Source organism: Neopsephotus bourkii, unplaced genomic scaffold, assembly GCF_033783945.1.
Source record: "Neopsephotus bourkii isolate Nb327-2 ecotype Australia unplaced genomic scaffold, CSIRO-AGI_Nbou_v1 NB_673, whole genome shotgun sequence".
NCBI classification, from domain to species: Eukaryota; Metazoa; Chordata; class Aves; order Psittaciformes; family Psittacidae; genus Neopsephotus; species Neopsephotus bourkii.
The window spans coordinates 1,322,016-1,342,377 of NW_026901172.1; the positions used below are offsets into that span (position 1 = coordinate 1,322,016).

At 47.5% G+C, this 20,362-nt stretch overlaps 2 protein-coding genes across 3 annotated transcripts; both read right to left on the bottom strand.

Annotated features, from left to right (window-relative positions):
* Nucleotides 1-2,689: 2,689 nt before the first annotated feature.
* LOC133212243 (cytochrome P450 2J2-like) lies at nucleotides 2,690-10,973 on the bottom strand. 2 transcript variants are annotated; one of them, XM_061353423.1, is made up of 10 exons: nucleotides 10,847-10,973; nucleotides 7,857-8,134; nucleotides 7,104-7,266; nucleotides 6,819-6,968; nucleotides 6,109-6,269; nucleotides 5,507-5,683; nucleotides 5,045-5,180; nucleotides 4,660-4,847; nucleotides 4,035-4,173; nucleotides 2,690-3,256 (listed from the first exon to the last, which is right to left on the bottom strand). In XM_061353423.1, exons 2-10 carry the CDS (start codon nucleotides 8,043-8,045, stop codon nucleotides 3,081-3,083), a joined length of 1,479 nt encoding a protein of 492 aa, XP_061209407.1. In that variant the 5' UTR covers nucleotides 8,046-8,134; nucleotides 10,847-10,973; the 3' UTR covers nucleotides 2,690-3,080. The 2 variants fall into 2 exon arrangements, with proteins under 2 accessions (XP_061209407.1, XP_061209406.1); XM_061353422.1 differs by lacking the exon at nucleotides 10,847-10,973 and adding an exon at nucleotides 8,509-8,606.
* Nucleotides 9,543-19,844, bottom strand: LOC133212244 (cytochrome P450 2J2-like). Its single transcript, XM_061353424.1, has 9 exons — nucleotides 19,638-19,844; nucleotides 18,104-18,266; nucleotides 17,186-17,326; nucleotides 15,446-15,606; nucleotides 14,472-14,648; nucleotides 13,178-13,319; nucleotides 12,840-13,027; nucleotides 11,297-11,435; nucleotides 9,543-10,846 (listed from the first exon to the last, which is right to left on the bottom strand). The coding sequence occupies exons 1-9, from the start codon at nucleotides 19,842-19,844 to the stop codon at nucleotides 10,668-10,670; spliced, it is 1,497 nt and encodes a 498-aa protein (XP_061209408.1). The 3' UTR covers nucleotides 9,543-10,667.
* Between the last annotated feature and the right edge of the window lie 518 nt (nucleotides 19,845-20,362).

Below are 20,362 nucleotides of genomic sequence, written 5' to 3' on the forward strand. Positions count from 1 at the left end.
AGCTTTAAGGTCCCTTCCAACCCAAACCATTCTATGGTTCTGGTAGCTCCTTACAAGCTCAGCAGGTTTGTATGTTTAAGTAAGGTCTGTCTGTGGAGGAGCACAGTGCAAAGAAAGGGAGGAGGTGAGGTCCTCCAGAACCATGGAGATGGTTCTGTGGAATGTAAAATATTCATGGAGCCCTTGTGCAAAACAGCCCTGTGAAATGTGCTCGTTGCACAGAGTGCTGCTAACCCAGCCGAGGCACACGGAGAAGGGGAGGAAGCTTTTGGGTATAGCAGCAGCCTGGGAAAGGAAATGGGAGTCTCAGCCAACAGATGACACCTGCAGACTGGAAGTGCTGTGGGAGCAACGCTGCGCACAACAAACTTGTCACTGCGCCCCTCTCTTTCAGTCGATTCCAGGCATGCAGCCCACTTCCAGCCTTCCCCTTCTGCTTCTCCCAAGGAAGGACAAGAACATAAGGTCTAGAAAGTCAAATGAACTTCCTTGTTTTTACTGTGAAGGGAAGATGTGGGAGAGCCTTGCCAGGAGCAAGTCAGTTGCAGGGTGAGAAGGGGTAGAGCGCTTGGGTTAGGGAAGTCTCATCCCACTTCTATTGAGAACCTGGTCAAGACTCTTGCATTTTGTGAATAGGTTGGTTTGGTTCCCACCACGTCTTCTCCTGTCTCCACCTTATGGATCTGTAAAACAGGAACCTCAAGTGCCAGAAACAGCAGCTTAATCCAACCTCTTATTTCCACCTGGCTGTGCCTGGCACAGAAAATCAGAGGAGGGGGAAGAGCCTCCCTTCCAAACCCTGTGTGGGAAGGAGCTGTACCAGAAGCTGTGTGCATCTCCTATAAATCTAGCTTTATGTTACACAGTTGTGCTTGGCCCCAGTGTGCAGCGGTGGGGCCCAAGGGTGATCCCAGCCTTCCCTGGTTTCTCCCCTCTGTGCTTGAAGGAGAAGAAAATGCAAGTTAAAATAAAAGGATTTAAAACCTACCTTGGTGTTCATGCTTGCATGAAAAAGGATGCATTTAATTTCTGCAGATGATGACTTAATTTTCCTAAGTGACAGTGGGAAAAATTTGCTTCCTATAGGAACACATGCAAAACTGGAAATGAACAGGAAAAGATTGCTTTCCCCTTTCTTCCTCAGCAGGTGCACAGGAGCTGGAGGTGTTTAGTGGTGCTTGTTGAGCCAGTGCCTTCCCATGTGGTGGACTCCATCCTGTTCCCAAGAGCTGCAGCTTTCACTTAGAGGCCTCTCCAGGGTCCCATGGTGTGACTGTTACTGAGTCCATGATTTTAACCATGGGGTTAAACCACAACATGGTGTTAACCATTGGTTGTCCATCTTAGAACTGTTTCACCTTACGCAAACTCTTAGACTGGTTTGTGTTGGAAGGGACCTTAAAGCTCACCCAGCTCCAACCGCTGCCATGGACAGGGGCACCTTCCACTAGAGCAGCTTGCTCCAAGCCCCTGTGTCCAACCTGGCCTTGAACACTGCCAGGGATGGGGCAGCCACAGCTTCTCTGGGCACCCTGTGCCAGCGCCTCAGCACCCTCACAGGGAAGAACTTCCTTGTACCTAATTTAAATCTCCCCATAGTTTAAATCCATCCCTTCCTTGTCTATCACTACATGCACTTATAAAAGCCCCTCTTCAGCTTTCTTTGTAGCACTGGAAGCTGCTCTAAGGTCTCCCCTGAGCCTTCTCCAGGCTGAACAAGTCCAGCTTTCTCAGCCTGTCTCCATAGAGGAGGTGCATTTGATAATAATTTAAAATAATAGCAATTATTTGCTGGTATTTTCTAAGGGTTCTTTTTATTCACAGAATCACAGAATAGTTAGGGTTGGAAAGGACCTTAAGATCATCCAGTTACAACCCCCTGCCATGGGCAGGGACATCTCACACTAAACCATGTCACCCAAGGCTCTGTCCAGCCTGGCCTTGAACACTGCCAGGGATGGAGCATTCACAACCTCCCTGGGCAACCCATTCCAGTGCCTCACCACCCTCACAGGAAAGAATTTCCTCCTTAAATCCAGTCTAAACTTCCCCTGTTTAAATTTGAACCCATTACCCCTTGTCCTATCACTACAGTCCCTAATTCATTAGCAGCCATATATCGTTTGTTGATGAACCTTTCCCCTCTGGGCACACCAGCCACTTGGTGCTGCTGGGTTGGTAAATGGGGAGGGTTTAGAGTATTCTAAGAGAGAGGACCCACAAGTTCAATAGCAAGAAGTACAGATGTTTTATAGAGGTATCTGTTGATAGAGAGCACTCCCTGTGGGTGTTACACATGTAATTGCTGTGGCACATGAGAGTCCTGCCACAGGTTTTAATGGTTCCCCTGCTCGCCCATTTGTACTGTCAGGCTCATTTGTTTTCAGTACTTCTGTAGGAAGTGCCTTTGCTGTTACAGTGGCAACCCCTCTGCTGACAGAGAGCAATGCTGCAGCCATGGGGATTAGGTGCTGTGCTGCTGCCTCCACCCGAATGGGCTCGCAGTTCCCCTGCTATCCCCTGCCCCGAAGCCTGGGCCATGGCCAAAGGCTACAGCCAATGTTGGTCTGCCTTTTGCAGAATGCTTCATGACAGAAATGTTCTGGTAAGGATTTATTGATGAGTGAGATGTTACAGAGTGACTTTTGGTTTAAATTGATTACCGGGCAGTGATAGCGAAACCAAGGAATCTTGGCAATCAATACCTGTATTAATGTTATCAAGCAAGGGTGGTTCTGCTCTTCCATGGTGCACAGCCACAGCCTGAACACTGCAACCTCTGAAGTGTTGCCCATTCTCTTGCCACTCTGAAGCATGGTCATCCACCATAAAATGAGCAAAGCCCCAAGCCCCCCGTTCTTTGCAGTGCCATAGGGAAGTGCCCTGGCAGATCCCAGGCTGATCACCTCTCCCATGTGACACAGAGTGCGAGGTCCACTTGTGAAAGAACTGATTTTGCAATTGCTTTAAGGGAAACAAACAGGAACTGGGCAATTGTTGCCACCAGACAGGGGAGCTGCTGATGGCTCATCTCTGCCTGCTAAAGGCTTTTCCGTGTGCAGATGGTGGCCAAGGCTTCCCTACCGAGGCACGGCACAGATCTTGTAGGGCTGCGGGGCCACTGCGATGCCCAGCTGGAACTTGAGGCTGAGCGTGGTGTCCGGGGGTGCCTGGATAGTGAATTTCTGGAGCAGAGACGTGAAGAAAAGGAAGAGCTCAGAGCGGGCCAGGACCTCACCCAGGCAGGAACGCTTCCCTGTGGAGACAGCCGCCAATAGCATCACAGAATCATGGAATAGTTTGGGTTGGAAGGGACATTCGAAGGCCATCTAGTCCAACCCCCCTGTGCTGGCTGATGAAAAAGCTCCTGCATCCATTGGGACCATAGTCCAGCTGCGTTACCCCCTTCCCAGGATGAGTTTTGCAGCCCAACCTGAGCACCCCAATAATGGTGCTGGTGTTAGGGCATGGGCTCCCCCCCTGGATTGGGTAACTTTGTGAGGACATGTGTGTAACTGACTGTGCACTGTGTCCTCCCCTGCTTGGATAAGCTCTGCTGACACCTATGGTCTGCGTATGTCCACACTGGGAGAAGTGGCTTATATGAGCTATGCCAAAGAGAGCTATCAAAGAAGGTGTGTGATGCTGGGATGGAAAACAGGGGTGCTAAAAGCAATGTCTATGGGGAAGCTCTTGCCTGGTGTACCCTGTGGAGCTCTAGTTAACCCACATGGGAGGTGAAACACAGGGCCATGCTCTTCCCATCATTAAGGTATTTCCAGGGTCTCTGGCATCATTATCTTTTATTCACCCTCATCTCTCCTTTGTGCATGTGAAGGAAGGACAGGAAAGGGCTCAGTGTAGTCATGGTGCTTTGGGGTGGCCACATCAGCACTGCTTCTGTGGCACCACCTCCAAGTGTGCAGCCAGTGTCTGCGCTTTCCACTGCTATTTCCTTCCGTGTCTCTACTGTGCAGTTGGAAGCCCCATCCCACTGCCTCAGCACAGAAGCGTCACAGTCCAACAGATCTTACCTATAGAAAATGGCATAAAATACTCATTTTTGTGGAATTGACCATCCTTCAGGAAATGCCCAGGGTTAAAAGCGTCAGGGGTTTCCCACACGTTCTTGTCAAACATCACAGAAGTCAAACTTGTTACCATAATAGTGCCCTAAGAGGAGAAAAACAAATTGCACTTTTCCTGTTGCTGACAGCAGGAGGAGCATTTTTATCTTCCAGTCTCCTCTCCATGAAGAGCACCCACACTCAAATCATGCTGCAATTACTTGTCCAACACCGCTCTGCACAGCCAGTTTCCTACTTCTAATCTGTTCAGAGGTACAATGATTATATACCCTCAGTTTTCCCTCATCAGCTGCATTTTTATCTGCTGTAGTTGTGGCTCAAAGTTCTTGTACTAGCTCTATGAGATGGAACCTGTACCTCGACAGTGTGCATGGAGAGGGTGTCACCACACAGCGCTCTGCACAACACTGCGCTTCAGCAGTTCCCAGCTCCCCAGGCATGAATCCCCAGGCCAGGTGGGACAGAGCCACAGCATCTCTGCCCTGTCCAGAGTTCGCTCCTAGTGAACATCTGCTTTTGCCATCCAAGCAATGCTGCTTACTGAAGTCTCAGCACTCAGGAGCAGGGTTACCTTTGGTATGAAGAAGCCATCCACAAACGTGTCCTTTATCGTCAGCCTTGGCACATTGAATGGGATGATGTTGCTTTTCCTCTGCACTTCGTGGATGACAGCGTTGGTGTAGGGCATGCTGTCTCTGTCTTGCAGGGCTGGCTGCCGTGCCTGCCCGATGACTGCGTCGATCTCAGCTTGCACACGGGCTGGTGGGAAAGAGCAGGGATCAGCCAAGGTACAAGGTGGTTGCTGTGAGGGTCCCCCAGGGACCAATCTGCTGCTGTTTGCACCTCTTCTAGGTGAGTGGTGGGAGGTTCCCAACTTTTCCCCTCCAAAGGAGAGTCTCTCATGAAGGTGTCAGCACTAAATGCAAGGGAAAACACTGAGCTTTTGCTAATTGTACCTTGAATTTCTGGATACTTGGCCATAAAGAGCAGAGCCCAGCGGATGGTTGTGGAAGTGGTCTCGGTCCCAGCCAACAGCAGGTCCAGTGTGCAGGCCACGAGGTTTTCCTCTTGTAAGCTGCCGCTGGCATTGTTCTGCACAAAAAGGCGAGATGGGTTTATACTTACTTATATAGGGGAAGTTCAGGTAGGGTACAAGGAAGAAGTTCTTTACTGTGAGGGTGGTGAGGCACTGGAATGGGTTGCCCAAGGAAGTTGTGAATGCTCCATCCCTGGCGGTGTTCAAGGCCAGGTTGGACAGAGACTTGGGCAACACGGTTTAGTGTGAGGTGTCCCTGCCCATGGCAGGGGGTTGGAACTGGATGATCTTAAGGTCCTTTCTAACCCAAACCATTCTATGATTTCTCATCCCTCCTTATTTCTAAGCCCAATTTCAGGAGGGCTTACACCACATTGCTGACCTTGGCCATCTCTGTCAGGTAGCTGTCAATGAAGTCCCGGCTCTCCGATGGGTTCCAGTCCTCCTTGTGTTTGTCAATTTTCTCTTGCACAAAACTTTTCATATGCTTCCAGTTTTTAAAAATGGTTTGGTGGGATCCAGGCAAGTACTTTACTATAGACGGGAAGGAGTTGTACAGCTTTGGACACAAAAGGAGAAAGGCAAATTTAATAAAGGACTGAAAAAAACCCCTTTCTGTTATCAAAACTTGAGGAGCCTTCAAGCTTAATAAATTACTAGAGTTGGTGGAGATAGCTCGGCTCCAGAAGGGCACTGCAAGGGATTGGTGTTCCTATTACAGAGTGACTTGTGCATTACCCAGTGTTACAGGAGGCAGGTTGGCAGTTGATGGGCAGGATGTGGGGTGAAAGAGAGCAACATGAACATGCACAGCTTGAAAATAAGGCAGGAAGAAACTACAGGCAAATCTAACCCCGTACAAAGGAATAAGGAACGGCAACAACATTTGGTGATGTGAATGATACAGGTTTAGAGGTTGACTCAGAAGAAACTATGGCCCTGCAGAACTGCACGCCATCCATGCTGGTGGCAGGAAGGCTGTACCTGGGTCATGACAGTCCCATGGAGAACAAAAGTCTCATTCAACAGCTCCAGCAGTTTTTGGAACTTCTCATCATGGTAGTCAAACCGATTGCCAAAGGTGACAGAGCAGATGACGTTTGAAACGGCGTTAGTGACTTTATGTTGAGGATTGAAAGGATTCCCTGGAGAAGGAAAAGGGAACGATCGATTCATTTCCACGCTTCACAGCAAAGAAGAAAACACAATTGTCAGAGGTAAAATATTCAATAAATGTGAGTGAAATGAGTGGCTGTTGTGGCTTTAACCCCAGGACAGTGGAACCTTGACGGGCAACATCCTGTGTCACTGCTCTCCTGGCCTTGCCCCCTCCATGAGCTGATGAGCTGATGGGCAACCGCAGTGGTCCCAGTTCAATCAGATAGGGAAGATGTCTGTTTAGTGTGCAAAGCAGAATGGACATCACTTGAATTCATTGGGAACATCGGTGTTTACACACATGGGATTTTCCAGGGATCTCAGGAGAGCAGCAGGTTGTAGGTGGGCTTCGAATAACACTTGGGGTGTTACCTGCCTGCGTTCACCAGTCAGTTTGAAGGCAAAGCACCTGCAACAGGGAGCTGGCATGCTGGCAGGGTGCTAGCATCACTTGCAAGGCAAGGTATATTTCAGCATACAGTGAATCACAGATGATACCTGCCTTCAGCACAGCATATGAGGGCCATGGCACTCACCCTGTTCTTCCCCAAATGCTTCCACAAGGTATCGGCACTCCTCCTGGATGCGCTCTTCCAGGCCCCTCTTCCCAAGGCCAAAGTTTCGAAGCGTGGTCAAGGCAAATCTCCTCTGCTGCTTCCACAAGTGCCCGTTGGAGGAGATCAGTCCTGGCAGGAACACCCCACCATGAGCCAAAGCAAGGCAGATCCCTCCACCATGGGGAAAAAGCTTCAGGGCTCTCCCTTATCTCAGCTGTCTTGGACCTCTACAGGACCAGTGCTTTGACCTGAGGGATAACTCACCCAAGCTGCTGAAGATCTCCTTGTCAATAGGAATTTCAGGGCGATCCATGAAGTTTTCCGCTTGGTTTATAAGAACTTCCTTAATCATCCGCAGCCCGTGTACACACACAAACGGTACATGCCCCATCTGCATGCTGAAGATGTCCCCGTATTTTGCATGAAGCTGGGAAGGGGTGGGAAATAAAGAAAAGGGGTTTCATTTGCAGTGAATGTGTCTGTTCGTACAGGGACAGCCCTGTCAGAGGACATGGGTGAGACTAAGGGAAGCTGGGAGTGGGAGTGGAAACGGGATGTTTGCACAAGTGTCTGCTTGCCTGTGTGTTGTCTCCTCTTATTTCCTCTTATCGCAAGTCACTGATCAGGCGTTGGTGTTAACTGGCCATAAATCAAGTGAAACTTGACAGGTTTGATTTTTCCGTCCTGTGTTTTTCCCGCTTTTCTTTCACTCCCTTCCCAAACACGCTTCCAATCCCTGCTCAGACCTATGGAGCTACTACTGCCGCGACTGCACCCATGGTATCATGTCATGCCCTTTGCCCAAAGGATCATTCTGCACTTGCCCCCCTCCTTGTACGAAGGCAAACTTCATACACGTTGCTGCTGACTGAGGGCAAACCTCCTGCCTGCCCTGGGCTTTGCTTCTATGAGTCCTCATGGTCCATGGGGTTTTGGTTAACCCTTCCCCACACTGCAAAGGTTGCATAGCTCCAATCCTCCCCATTCCCTTCCCCAAGGTACCCACATCCTTTGTACCTTGTTCAGCACTGCTTGGGGATCACTGAAGTTCACCAGGTAGATGTGCCCCAGAAAGGGTAAGGAGATCGGGCTGGGAGGGAAGTGCTTTGGCTTTCTGCGCTTCATGTAGTCGGTGACGAGGAGAAAGACAAATAAGAAGACGAGGATCACCTGGAAGGAGATGCTGTCCCACAGGAAGCGCAGCATGGTTGGATGGTGGGGTCAGGGCAGGTCGAGCTCACGGGGCACCACTGAAGCCCCAGGCACAGGGGGAGATGGTCAAGATGCTGTCACAGCTGTGGGAACACACACATGAAACAGCATGGAGCAGCTTTCACTGACCTAGCTTTGGAGGCTTTGTTTGGACTCCTGCTTTCCCAGGTTGCAGCAAGGACCGTTTGATCAGCTCCCTTCTTGATTAAATTCACACATTTCCTCTGAGCTCATTAAAAACAAAAAATCACACACCAAAACACCCCAAAGCTCCCCCTTTCCCCTCTGGCCTCCCACTGCTGCATTACGAAACACCAGTGATCCACGTCCTCGTCTAAAGGACAGAAACAAGCTTTGCGGGACCAGGATTAAAACCTTCTGACAGCCTCCCCATGCCATTCCCATAAGCCCATGCCCTGGTGCAAGCCCTGCTCTCCCCTTCCCATGGTCCTCTCACCGTGCTGTGTCCTGGTGTCAGCTTCCCGGTGCTGGGGAGGCTCCAGCCGCTCTGAGCACCTTGCACTTGTGCTGTTTGGGGAAGCTCTGCCACTGGTAGGACCAGTGCCAGACCGAGCCCTAGGGCAGCAGGGACATCCGAGATGAGGTTGCACAATCCTTTCACAAGCCACCATCTGACTCAGGGGCTGGGGTTTCAGTGCGTCAGGGTGATGTGGGCTGAAAGCCAACACCCATCCGGGATGTGCAGTGGATTCTAAGCACTGTGATTGTCTGATCTCTGATAAGCAAATGCAAGCAGAACAACTTTCTCTGGCCATCAGGGTGGCCTACACTGAGCCCTCCAGCCATCCCTTCTCACCTGCCTTTGAGTCTATAGCCCATGCTGGAGCTGCTGAAAGCCCAACAAAGCTAAGGCAGGAGCTGGAAAGCTAAAGCAGATGCTGTGGCCCTTTGGGGAAGCTGGTAACAGGCTGTGCTAATTTTCCCTTCTGAGAGTGGCTCTGGGACAGGCAGTCGATCTTGCACATACCCCACACTGAATTTTGATGTATGTGTGGTGTTTTATTGTGAAAGAAGCAGGGGTGTTTGCCAATTTAAAGCCATTCCCCTTGGCCTGTCCCTACAGGCCCTTGTCCCAAGCCCCTCTCCAGGTTTACTGCAGCCCCTTTAGGCACTGGAGCTGCTCTAAGGTCTCCCCTTCAGGAGCCTTCTCTTCTCCAGGCTGCCCCAGCCCAACTCACTGTTTTTTTCTCTTTTTACCTCTGGCTTTTAAGCATACTTAGGCTTGAAATGATGCATGTGTTTCCCTTCCCTCACGTGAGATATTCCACTCAGAAGTGTAAAAAACAAAGTCATATCTCCTGCCTTTATGTGATCATTACATTGAAAAATGGCGGGGAGGGAAGGGTGGGTTTTTTCCCAATAGATTTCAGAGAAAAGGAAGAAAAAGAACCCTTCAATGATCTACTCCCTTCATGAGTAGGGAAGGAAGCCCTAAAGTGATAAAGAAAAGCATTTTGTAATGGAATCGGGAAGAGATCAACATTTATTTGCTAAACCAGTGCAAGTAATACAAGCTGTAGTGTCAAACCAGAGGTCAGACCTATGCCAGAGTGGAGAGAAACCAGCACCTAGTCCTGAATGGCTTTGAAACCCTCACAGTTGAAAAAAGCCACCGATCTTGTCTGTTTTCTCTTTTAGCCAGGCAAAACCCCATCCACCGGAGCCTGTAACCGCGAACCATCCATTCAAACTGCAGCAGGTCTTATCCTTAGGTAGTGACCTTAGGGCAGCAACTCATCGACAAACCCTCGAGTGCCCGGCGTAGTGAGGATGTGATGGGCAAAGGACTCTCCCATGCGGCGTAAATCCGCCACTGCACAGGGACTGCTTTGCACCGCAGCAAAGGCGCTTATTGCCGGAGAGGGAGGCTGAAGCCAGCGGAAACGGAACTGTATTTAATTCTCTTTTCCTGTTAACTATTCTGGATCCTACGTGGGTGCCCAGGGAAAAGTCACTTCTTATGAAAGGTGAGGAGAAGAGAGGAAAAAAGCAATCTTTGCTATGCCTATCTTCCAAACAAAAGCACGCAGGAAACTGCATTTCTAAGCCTCAATGCTTGGTCGCATAAATGGAAAAAAAAAATTAATCTCTTCAAGTTGCCTTTTTAATTAACTCGTGCCTATTTAATCAGCTTTTAATTAATTAAAAGCCATGGACCCAACTGTGCCCATGGTTTTGCAGCTGGCAGACACCTTCCTGCAAGTTGCTAATGGCTGAAATTAAGTAATAAGGCTTTTAATATTCTCGCACTTTGTTAAACTGATAGAGGGAAGAGCCGCTAGGGTTGTCCTCATTGAAGTGTGCAGGATGTGTAGATGCACATCCCTGGAGGCATTGGAGGCCAGGCTGGATGTGGTTCTGGGCAACCTGATGTAGTTGATGACCTTGCTCATTGCAGGGGGGTTGGACTAGATGACCTTTGAAGGTCTCTTCCATCCCAAATTATGATTCTATGTGCCCCTCCTGTCCTGCCCACTGCCACCCACATATTAGAGTGTGCTTGATATCCATGGCCCATCATTCCAGCCCCAAATCTATGGGGCTGATTGCGACACTTGGGAAGCAGGGAGGGTCGGGGGCAGCCGCAGGCTGGCCTCAGTCCCGAGGCAGTGCACAGATCTGGAAGGGCTTGGGGCAGCGTGTGAGGCTGAGTGTGAAGGCGAAGGTCAGCGTGGCAGCCTCTGGCGCCTGGAAGGTGAACTTCTGCAGGAGGGCTGTGAAGAAGATGAAGAGCTCGGTCCTGGCGAGCTGCTCCCCGGGACAAGCCCGCTTACCTGGAAAAGGAGCCGAAATAACCCCCACTGAGTCCCGAGCGAGCTCCAACCACCTCTCGGGCTCCTCTCGCATGCGCTGCTTTGCGCAGGCTGCGGGAGCTTTTCTTCCTCGAAAGGTTAGGTGGCAATGTTCACCCACACATCCTGCAGAAACCCTCCCCGCAAGTTTGCTGCCGAGCTCGGAGAGAGCGGGAGGGGGAACGCAGCGAAAGAAAACAACCTTTAGGCAGCTTGCGCAAGAGGAAAAAGCCTTATTTTATCATCCTGCAACACCAAATTGATTCCCCTCCCGCTCCGAGCAGGCAGTGTGAACTGTGACTTGGGATTTTCACTGCGGGGATGGGCTGAAAGGTGGACAAGGAGCAGTGCCCCCTACGCTGGAGGAGGTGTCTTGAGGGGGTGGAAAAAGCATTGCAGCAGGAAAAACCACCTCCCCATCCATCATCCTACCTGCAGAGAAGGGCAGAAAAGCCTCCCGCCTCCTGTACTGGCCGTTATCCAGGAAATGTTCAGGATTAAAGGTGTCGGGAGTCTCCCACACGTTTTTGTCGAACATTATCGAAGTCAGGCTGGTCATCACGGTGGTGCCCTGCGAGAGGTGGAGAAACCAGGCAATTACATGACAGAGAACAGCCGACGTGTTGTCAGACTAGTTTATTATTAGCTCCATTCCACATACAATATAAACTACATCTTTTTTTAAAAGCCAAAATGTGTTTGTTTTTTCCTGAGCTGTGTAATTAAATGAGGGTGAAAGCCTACGGGATTGTTCACTTCTGTGCGCCTCTGTGTGTCACCAGAGTGTTGATCCTTGCCTCGTGCTGCTGTAACTGGGGATGTTGACATAAACCAGCTTCAGATTGGTGACACCGTGTTCCCATTGGAATTTGGAACAATTTAGCCAACTAATTTTCAATCGATCTGCTTTCTTGTCCTTTTATTCTAAACCTCATCTGGTTAATCTCCACGTCTTCCATCAGAAAAAGAGATATTCTAGTAAGTGTAGAGCAAAATGAACAGATTTATTACTTTTAATTTTCTTTGATGCAACCAGTCATATACATGGAAGAGAACAGTTATATCTAAATCTCATCTTTGCTTTCACAGTTGCAGAACAGTGTGTACTCATCAATACCTATTACCTGGCCTTTATCAAGTGATACTGTTAATAGATGATTTTTAGTACTCTGAGGAATTAACAAACACGAATTGCTTCCATGTGTCTCTTGGGCCTCTATTTCGATAATGTGTGGAGGGCATCTTTTGTAAAACTTAAGGCATAAACCTTTTACAGTTGAAATCTATGACCATAGAATCATAGAATAGTTAGGGTTGGAAAGGACCTTAGGATCATCAAGTTCCAACCCCCTGCAGGGACACCTCACACTAAACCATGTCAACACCATAATATCTCACAATTCTCCTCCATAAGGACGTGTGACCCGTAACAGCCCTGCAGCATTCATCATGGGTTCATAGAATTAGGGCTGGAAAGGACCTTAAAGCTTATCCAGTTCCAACCCCCTGCAAGGGCAGAGACACCTTCCACGAGGGCAGGTTGCTCTAAGCCTCTGTGTCCAGCCTGGCCTTGAACACTGCCAAAGCCACAGCTTCCTTGGGCAGTCTGTGCCAACACCTCCCCACCCTCATGATAAAGAATTTATTCCTAATATCTAACCTAAATCTCCCCTATTTAAGTTTGAACTCATTATGCCTTGTCCTGTCACTACAGTCCCAGATCTCTCCAGCATCCTTGTAGGCCCTGTTCAGATACGGGAAGTCTGCTCTGAGGTCTCCATGCAGCTTCTCTTCTCCAGGCTGAACAGCCCCAGCTTTCTCAGCCTGTCTTCATATGGGAGCTTGTATTTTCTATATAAGCGTGATATTTCCATAAGATCCTGTGGGTTGGCTCCCCTCCAGGTGAGATCTGGGACCTAAGCCATGAAGATCCTGCTGTGGTGGGATGAGGGGAAGGCTGGTGGCCTCCACGTACTTTGGGCAGGTGAAAGCCAGCCAGGGTGGTGTCACTGGTGGACATCCTGGGCACCCCCAGGGGTACAACGTTGCTCATCCTCAGGACCTCACTCAGCACCGCGCTGGTGTAGGGCATGTTCTCCTTATCGGCCATCGTGGGTTGGCGGGATTGACCGATCACCGTGTCGATTTCAAGTTGCACTTTCTCTAAGGAAAGCAAAGCAATATCTGTGTTCTAAAGGTTTCCAATAAGAAGCCTGGGGCACAGGCACGTCCAACATGTGGTAGAGCTGGAAATAACTCTGAGTTTCACTTATCTAGTTTTGGACCAAACGAAGGACCCATCCACAGCCCTACCCTGAATGTGGGGGTACGTGGCCATGTAGAGCAGAGCCCAGCGGATGGCAGTTGCCGTTGTCTCAGTCCCAGTTAAGAAGAGGTCCAGGGTGGAGCACAGGAGGTTTTCCTCATGGAAATATGAGCTGGTGTCACCCTTAGACTTGGGGAAAAAAACATAGCAATGAGAACTCTTACTAAAGAGAGGATGGTCTCAAAAACCTGACCCCAAACCACCTGTATGTAACTGAAGTCCTGCTTCCAGTTTATTACCCACCAACCCTGTCATGGTTTACCCAGCTGGTAACTTAGCACCACTCAGCTGTTTGCTCACTTCTCCCCTTCCCTTTCTTCCCCAGGGCAGGATGGGCAGGACAATCGGAAGAATGTAAACCCCACGGGTTGAAATAAGAACAAGTTAATAACTAAAACAAAGTAAAATATACCACAAACATCAATAATAATAATAATGATAATAATAGGAAACAACAAGAGAAGAAATGAAAGCTCAGAAAACACAAGTGATGCACAATTGTTCACCACCTGCCGACCAATACTCAGCCTGACCTTGAGTAGCAATCAGTCCCTTCCTCTTAACACCCCCCAGTTTCTATACTGGGCATGAGGTGCTGTGGTATGGAACATCTCTTTGGCTAGTTTGGGTCAGTTGTCCTGTGTCTGCCTCCTCCCAGCTTCTTGTGCCCCTCCTCACTGGCAGGGCATGAGAGACGGAACAGTCCTTGATCAGAGTAAGCATTACTTAGCAACAACTAAAACATCGGTGTTATCAGCATTGTTCTCAGACTAAAGCCACTAGGAAGAAAAACAGCTGTTACAGATTAGCCCAGGACAAACCCAGAGTTGGAAATTTCCACTCCTTATTTCCATTGAATTTCAAGCCCTACAGACTGCTCTGAAAGACCCTGGTTGCTGTACAGTGAGTCTTGAAAGCAGGTAGCATTTTCAAATGTGAAGTTTCACAACAGCAAACACAGGCCTGTGAGCTCTCCTAGAAACATGAACACGTTCCCTGAGAGCCCTCCTACGCCGTGTGACAGAATGAAAAATGGAAGAAAGCAAAGTGTAAATACTTCCAAATGTAAAAAAATCTGTGTTTTCAAAGTGATCAGTCTCCTGCTGTTGCTAAAAAGTTTGGCGTGGAAGAGGTAGGAAGGAGAAGGCAACACGGGAGGCAAGTGCTCCTCTGACAAAACAGCCTTGAAGCTTGTCTGCTCATTTTATGGGTTAAGCTTTAAGTATTTTCCTCTTACCTTGTAAGCATTTCTCTCTTACCTTCTAAGCGTTTTCCTCTCACCTTTTCGATTTCCTTCAGGTAACAGTCAATATAATCTCTTGCCTCAGACTGGTCCAAATCCTCCTTGTGCTTTGCGATCACTCCTTTTACAAAGCACTCCAGTTTCTCCCAGTGCTTGAAGATTTTCCTAAAGGGTCCTGGCAGCCATCTCATGATGAAAGGGAAAGCATTGTACAGCTGGTGAGAAATCAAAGAGAGCAAAAGAGTATTTCTTGAGTTAAAAAAGAGCAGGTATCAGAATTGGAATGATAGTACAATTTATTAGCTCTGCTTGCTACCAGAAAAATACCAGTTTTACTACAAGGGTCAATGTGGTTACACACATGGAAACAAATACAAACAAGGTAAGAATCACCCCACTGTTTTCTGCTGATAAAGTTCTCTTGGGTGGCCAAAGTTGTCACTTAATGGGAGGTGGCCATGGAGTCAGAAATCAGTGTGAATGCAGAGAAGCCCCTTAGTACTGGGGTCCACAAAGGGGCAGAGGTCAGACTTGACCTACGGTGTGTGGCCATGCAGAAGCTATGTCCCCAAATCCACCTCTTTTGGTTGTAAATCTGGACTCAGGCAGTTTTATCATGAATAAAAATTCTGTAAGAAACTGGTTGGGAAAGAGGTGGTGGAAAAGGTGGGAATCTTCACAGAGAGTGCTACTGTTGGCCCTTCTTTTTGTAGAAACAGGTATTTTAAAGGTTTTCCTGTTGTTTTTTTGTTGTGTCAGGTGTAAGATTGGTTTCACAATCCTGTAGTGTTTTATTTCCATGTGCCTCAATAATTTATCTTGTTTCATTACTTTCCTGATGAATTTTGGGTATAAAACCAGTCTAATGTAAAACAATACTCATGGTCATTTCCCTTATAACATGACTCTTTTTTTTGTACAGGGAACAGCAGATTACGTCAGTGACTTAGAAACTCTGGTTTCTGAGAACTCACATGCAGCTGAAGCTAGAAAAGCATCCAATTGGCCTTACCTGGCCCCAGAAGCTTCCGATGAGCAGCAGCGTTTCAGCCAGCGAGTGCAGCAATTCCTGGAAACGGTTGTCATGGTAGTCGAAGCGGTTCCCAAAAGTTATGGAACAGATGATGTTCGAAACAGCACTATTAATTTTATAATGAGGGTCAAATGGCTGGCCTGAAGCAAACGAAATGAAAGGCAGATTTATCTTTTTTCTTTAAAGTCTCAGGCAAAACCACATTCTCTACCAGATCAATGGTTGTGAAGATGCGATGAGACCTCATCTACTTTTCATCCATGGTGTCCCCACCACTCCTACCACCTCCAGGAGCTGGAGGTTGGGCACTGTGAACCACAACATCATTTCTCTGAGGACATCCCCTCCTTTCTCCAGCCCAGGCTGCTGGCACACACTGATGTTGGGACAGAGCTGCTGAAGCAGGGCTTGAACCGTTTTCCAGGGAAAACAACCAGGAGCGTGCCATGCTATGGCTACTGAGTTTGCCTGCTCTAATGTGTTTTTAGTGCGAATTTTAAACACCAGGAGAGAGTCCCTGGAAGCTTAGAGCACGGCAGGGAGCTCGTGAGTAACCACACTGCAAAAAAGCCGTTACACTGTCCACCACAAAGAAATGAAGTGAGATGGAGGAGAGAGGGAAGAATGAGAGGACTGCAAGTCTCTGCACCCACCTCTAAAATCCACCAGTGGCTCATATGGCCCACCTACGTTGTGATGCACATCAGCTCCTATGAGAGCAAACTGTACTGTGATGTTTGTCACATCTCGTTCTTTGGAAGAGCTATCATCTCCTAGGGCACATTTAGGCAGCCTGGAGAGCTACTTGCCATGATATGAGATTCTAGAATGAGTAAAGAATCCAGTCCAGCCCTGAGCTGCTGTGGGTATGCTGGGGAGCATCACTTTGAAATGCAAGGCACAGGACTGCTGATATCCCCACTCTTCAAGAAAATAATTAAAGTGGACTGGTGCTCAGATATTAGAGTGATGGACATGATCACTATTTGTCATTACTAATGGAAGAAAGGCCCAAACCAGCAGCTTAATTAGTTTATTGATTAGGACTATAAAGGACTATAATCAATTGGCAACATGAAGTATTTGGCCTGTTCAGTGCAACAGCAATTAAAATGGAGCAAGTTCAGTATATAATTTCACAATTCCTATTTAGATCTTTCTTGTTTACTATATATAGCTCCATAGAATTAGCTCAACCCCATCTGCTTCTATTTAAAGCTGAAGTGCAACATCACCCATGTACCAACATACAAATTATTCTTACTAATATCGCTCTGGCAGTTCTTAAAAGCTGGGCCATAAAAGAGCAATGCACACGCTTCATCTGTGCCTGATACAAAAGGAAAGCCTGACTAAACAAGTTTTAAAATACTTTGCAAAACCAAGGACAAGCAGAGGTTAACTGAGCTTCCGAGCATATGTGCCTGACAGCAGGACAGCTGCATTTATTCCTTCGCAGAACACAGGAGAGGCTTTCTTAGTCATATAAACATGCAAGGTCTAATAAATACCTAACATGTATTTGCCTAATATTAATAAGGAGGAACTAAAATATTAGGCTTGAGGTCTAAATAAATGCTAAAAGGCACAGTCTGGAAATGTAAGATTTGAGCTGAGAAATGTTTTGCATGTTAGGAGCTGCTTCGGAGTAAGAGTTTTACTACTCATAGTTCACTGAGCTGGAAGCTTTACACATGATGCTGTACCTTAACCACCTACCTTTCTCCTCCTCAATCGTCTCCACAAGGTACCGGCTCTCCTCTTGCACTTTCTCCTCAAAACTTACAGCAAGGCTTTTCAGTGTTGCTAGAGTAAACTTTCTCTGTTGCCTCCAAATATGCCCATTTGATGATATGAGCCCTGTAGGCAGTAAAACCAAGCAAACTAGTCTTGCTCTGGGTCATATAGAATCATAGAATGGTTTGGGTTGGAAAAGACCTTAAGAACATTCAATTCCAGCCTCCTGCCATGAGCAGGGACACCTTCCACTAGAGCAGGTTGCTCCAAGCCCCGTTCAACCTGGCCTTGAACACTGCTAGGGATGGAGCATATGAACAATAGGATTCAGAAATGGCCTTTCACCTTGAATAAAAACCCCAAACCAAAGCAAACAAACCCCACAGACATAGAAAAACTATAGCTTTCCCTGGGAGTTAAAATTCAGGAGTAATTGGCTTATGCTAAAGATCTAGCTTTATGGATTTGCTTTAATCTGCTACTTTGTCACTTTGTGTGGGAAAAAAAAGTGTAAGCCAAAATACTATGAGTACTATCACGCTGTTGGCAGAGCTGCAAGCAGGAGCACCATACCCTGTCTCTGGAGCTATATGCAGCTGATGGAGAAAAAGTAAAGGAGAAATTAAAACCAAGGGGAAAACTCTTCACGTGTATCAATCCCTGGGCAGCTTGCATTTGTTTCTCTTCTTTCATCAAGAACTGACTTTGATCCCATCCTTGTCATTATTAGAGAGATTAAAATGTATACCTGTGTGATTATGAGACCGAATTCAGTGATTGCCCTCCTCCGTGCAACCTTTTATGGGTGCAGTTAGCAAGGCTCTAGTTCAACCCGGTTGTTTCACTGTAATTGTTACCACTGCAAGTGGATGAAACATTTGTACCAAAATCCGTGCTTACCAAAGCCTCTGAATATTTCTTGGAGGAGTGGAATATTTGGCCGATCTGTAAATATTTCAGCCTGGTGGACAAAAGCTTCTCTCACCATCTGGTACCCGTTGACTACCACAAACGTCAGGCTTCCAAACTGCACGCTGAAGATGTTCCCATACCGAGCAGTAAGCTGAAAGAGAGTTCATCAGCCTCTGAGAGCAAGAAGGGTGAGATTTGCAAAATTCACCTGGGCAAGACCTCAAGCAATAGCATCTAACTTTGAATTTAGCCCTGTTTGAAGCAAAGGGACTTAAGAAAAACCCAAACCCAAGTTGTAGGTCCCATCTGGTCTAAACTATTCCATGAAGGCTGGAGATGGCATAAAAAGTGCTAGAGAGCTGTAGTGTGGGAGAGGTGGTTTGCTTATATTTTTGTATACAAGGGTACGAGAGGTCACCATGCCCAGACTTGCTGCAGAGGGCAAAGCAAAACAAATGATCCCTTTCATCAACTTTGTGTCTAACATCGTGTGGTTTCCTGCTTCAGCTATCCCATTTATGAAAGTGGGTTAAACTGCTGATGGCTCGAAACCTACTTCTAATTTTAAGCCTGAATGAATTTATGGTCAAATTATAGCCATTTTCCTTGCATGGCCTTTGCTAGCATTAGTGTCTCCTCTGCAGCCTTTGACTCCCTGATGTATAAGAGCAAAAGGTGACCATATCATCTCTCAGGTCTCACTCTGCCACAGAGCTCAGGCCATTGTCTTTTTAGTATGGGTCTACGTGAAAAACCCACAGTCACTCTGAACTGCTGTGGGGACTCATGAAACCAGTCTGAGACCAAATGGGTGTCTCAGGCAATGTGTGAGATTAATTTTTTTAGTAATAATTGTGTGTATATGTGACAAATATCCTGAGCAGGCTGCCTCAGCCTTCCCAGAGGGTTCCCTCCTGGGGAGACAACTGTGCTACTGCCCTGTTAAAATCCAGGGTAGTTAGACTGGTGTCAGCTTGCTAAGTAAAAGTCACTGGAAAGGATATTTGCAATCAGCAAGTCAGAACTTCTCCTAACGCTCTTGCAGTCACTGCCCCTTTCTGCAACAGGAATGGTCAACTCAGGGTCTTAAAGGTTTCATTCAGATCTAATGGGGTGAATCACTGGCCTCTGAGCAAGGACAATGATAAGACAATTTCCAGAGGTGATCTTTATAGTCCAAACACCTCGTTTCTCACTCAATACTTGCCAACCGTTCCCCAGACTGGCCTGGCCCCTCCAAACCCTTCCTGGGCTCCAGCAGAAAATAGTGATGGTCAGATGGGAAAAAAGAGAAGGAGCATGTAATTCTTCCTCCATGATGTGTTTCTTTCCATTGGACCTTCCTACTCCCATGGAAGAGGACACGATAATAAGAAATAAAACTAGAGAAGGGTGCCTATCATATATGGCTACTACATAGCTAGTTCTTCAGAGGCTGCCCTTGCATCACAGGTTTAGTGACAAAAATCACTGTCTTCAGGTAAAATACTGTTAGTAGGAGAAATGTTCATGGAACTCTTACCTTCAGCAGCACAAGATGGAGGGGCTGCCTAAGGTCCACAATGGTTCCAACAAGAGGAAAGAGCTGTGGCCCTGGAGGGAAATTCCTGGGTCGTCTCTTTTTCACAAGGTCAGTAATCAAAAGAAAGGTGACCAGGACCACCAAAAGCATCCAAACATTCAGCTTTTCCAAGAGGGAAACCAAACCAGGCCAAAACTGAAGCTCCATCTTGGCTGATGAACTCCAGGAAGGTATTTGGTGCTGATGTTACTTTGGCTAGAACAGGAGTAAGAAAGGACTGGAAAGAAAACAAAACAAGCTAAGATGCTGATAACGTACTGGGGACAGGACTTGCCATGGGCGAGCTGCTTTCTCATGTACAGCTACTGCCAGACCAGCAGCTGAATAGCTGCGTTTAAACATCAGGATCTCCAAAACCAACCCCAAAAACTCCAAACTTTTGGCCAAACAAAAGCAATCCTGCAAACCTTTAGCTTTACATGTCTGTAAACTCCCTAGTTTTCTTATGGAAGAATATTGCTCCCTTCTGCCCCTAACATGGAGCTCCTTTATACAGACACCTAGCTGGGATTATAGGCGTTTACAAACAGTTGAGGTTAGGAGAAAGCAGCTTACTTGGCTAATTACATATGGTGGGCGTTGCATAATATAAAAACCAGTAAGGCATCTGAGGTGATGGGCACCATACAAGTCACTAAGGGGCTGATCCTGTTAAGTGCTAAACA

What these genes read in the sequence shown, in the direction of transcription:
- LOC133212244 (XM_061353424.1), bottom strand. Translation starts at nt 19,844, where the DNA reads ATGGAGCTTCAGTTTTGGCCTGGTTTGGTTTCCCTCTTGGAAAAGCTG. An exon ending in AGAAATATTCAGAGGCTTTG is followed by an intron (nt 17,327 to 18,103) that starts GTAAGCACGGAT and finishes TACTGCCTACAG; the next exon opens with GGCTCATATCATCAAATGGG. An exon ending in ACCTGAAGGAAATCGAAAAG is followed by an intron (nt 13,320 to 14,471) that starts GTGAGAGGAAAA and finishes TTTTTCCCCAAG; the next exon opens with TCTAAGGGTGACACCAGCTC.
- LOC133212243 (XM_061353423.1), bottom strand. Translation starts at nt 8,045, where the DNA reads ATGCTGCGCTTCCTGTGGGACAGCATCTCCTTCCAGGTGATCCTCGTC. An exon ending in ACCTGACAGAGATGGCCAAG is followed by an intron (nt 5,181 to 5,506) that starts GTCAGCAATGTG and finishes CTTTTTGTGCAG; the next exon opens with AACAATGCCAGCGGCAGCTT. An exon ending in CAAGTATCCAGAAATTCAAG is followed by an intron (nt 4,848 to 5,044) that starts GTACAATTAGCA and finishes CTTTCCCACCAG; the next exon opens with CCCGTGTGCAAGCTGAGATC.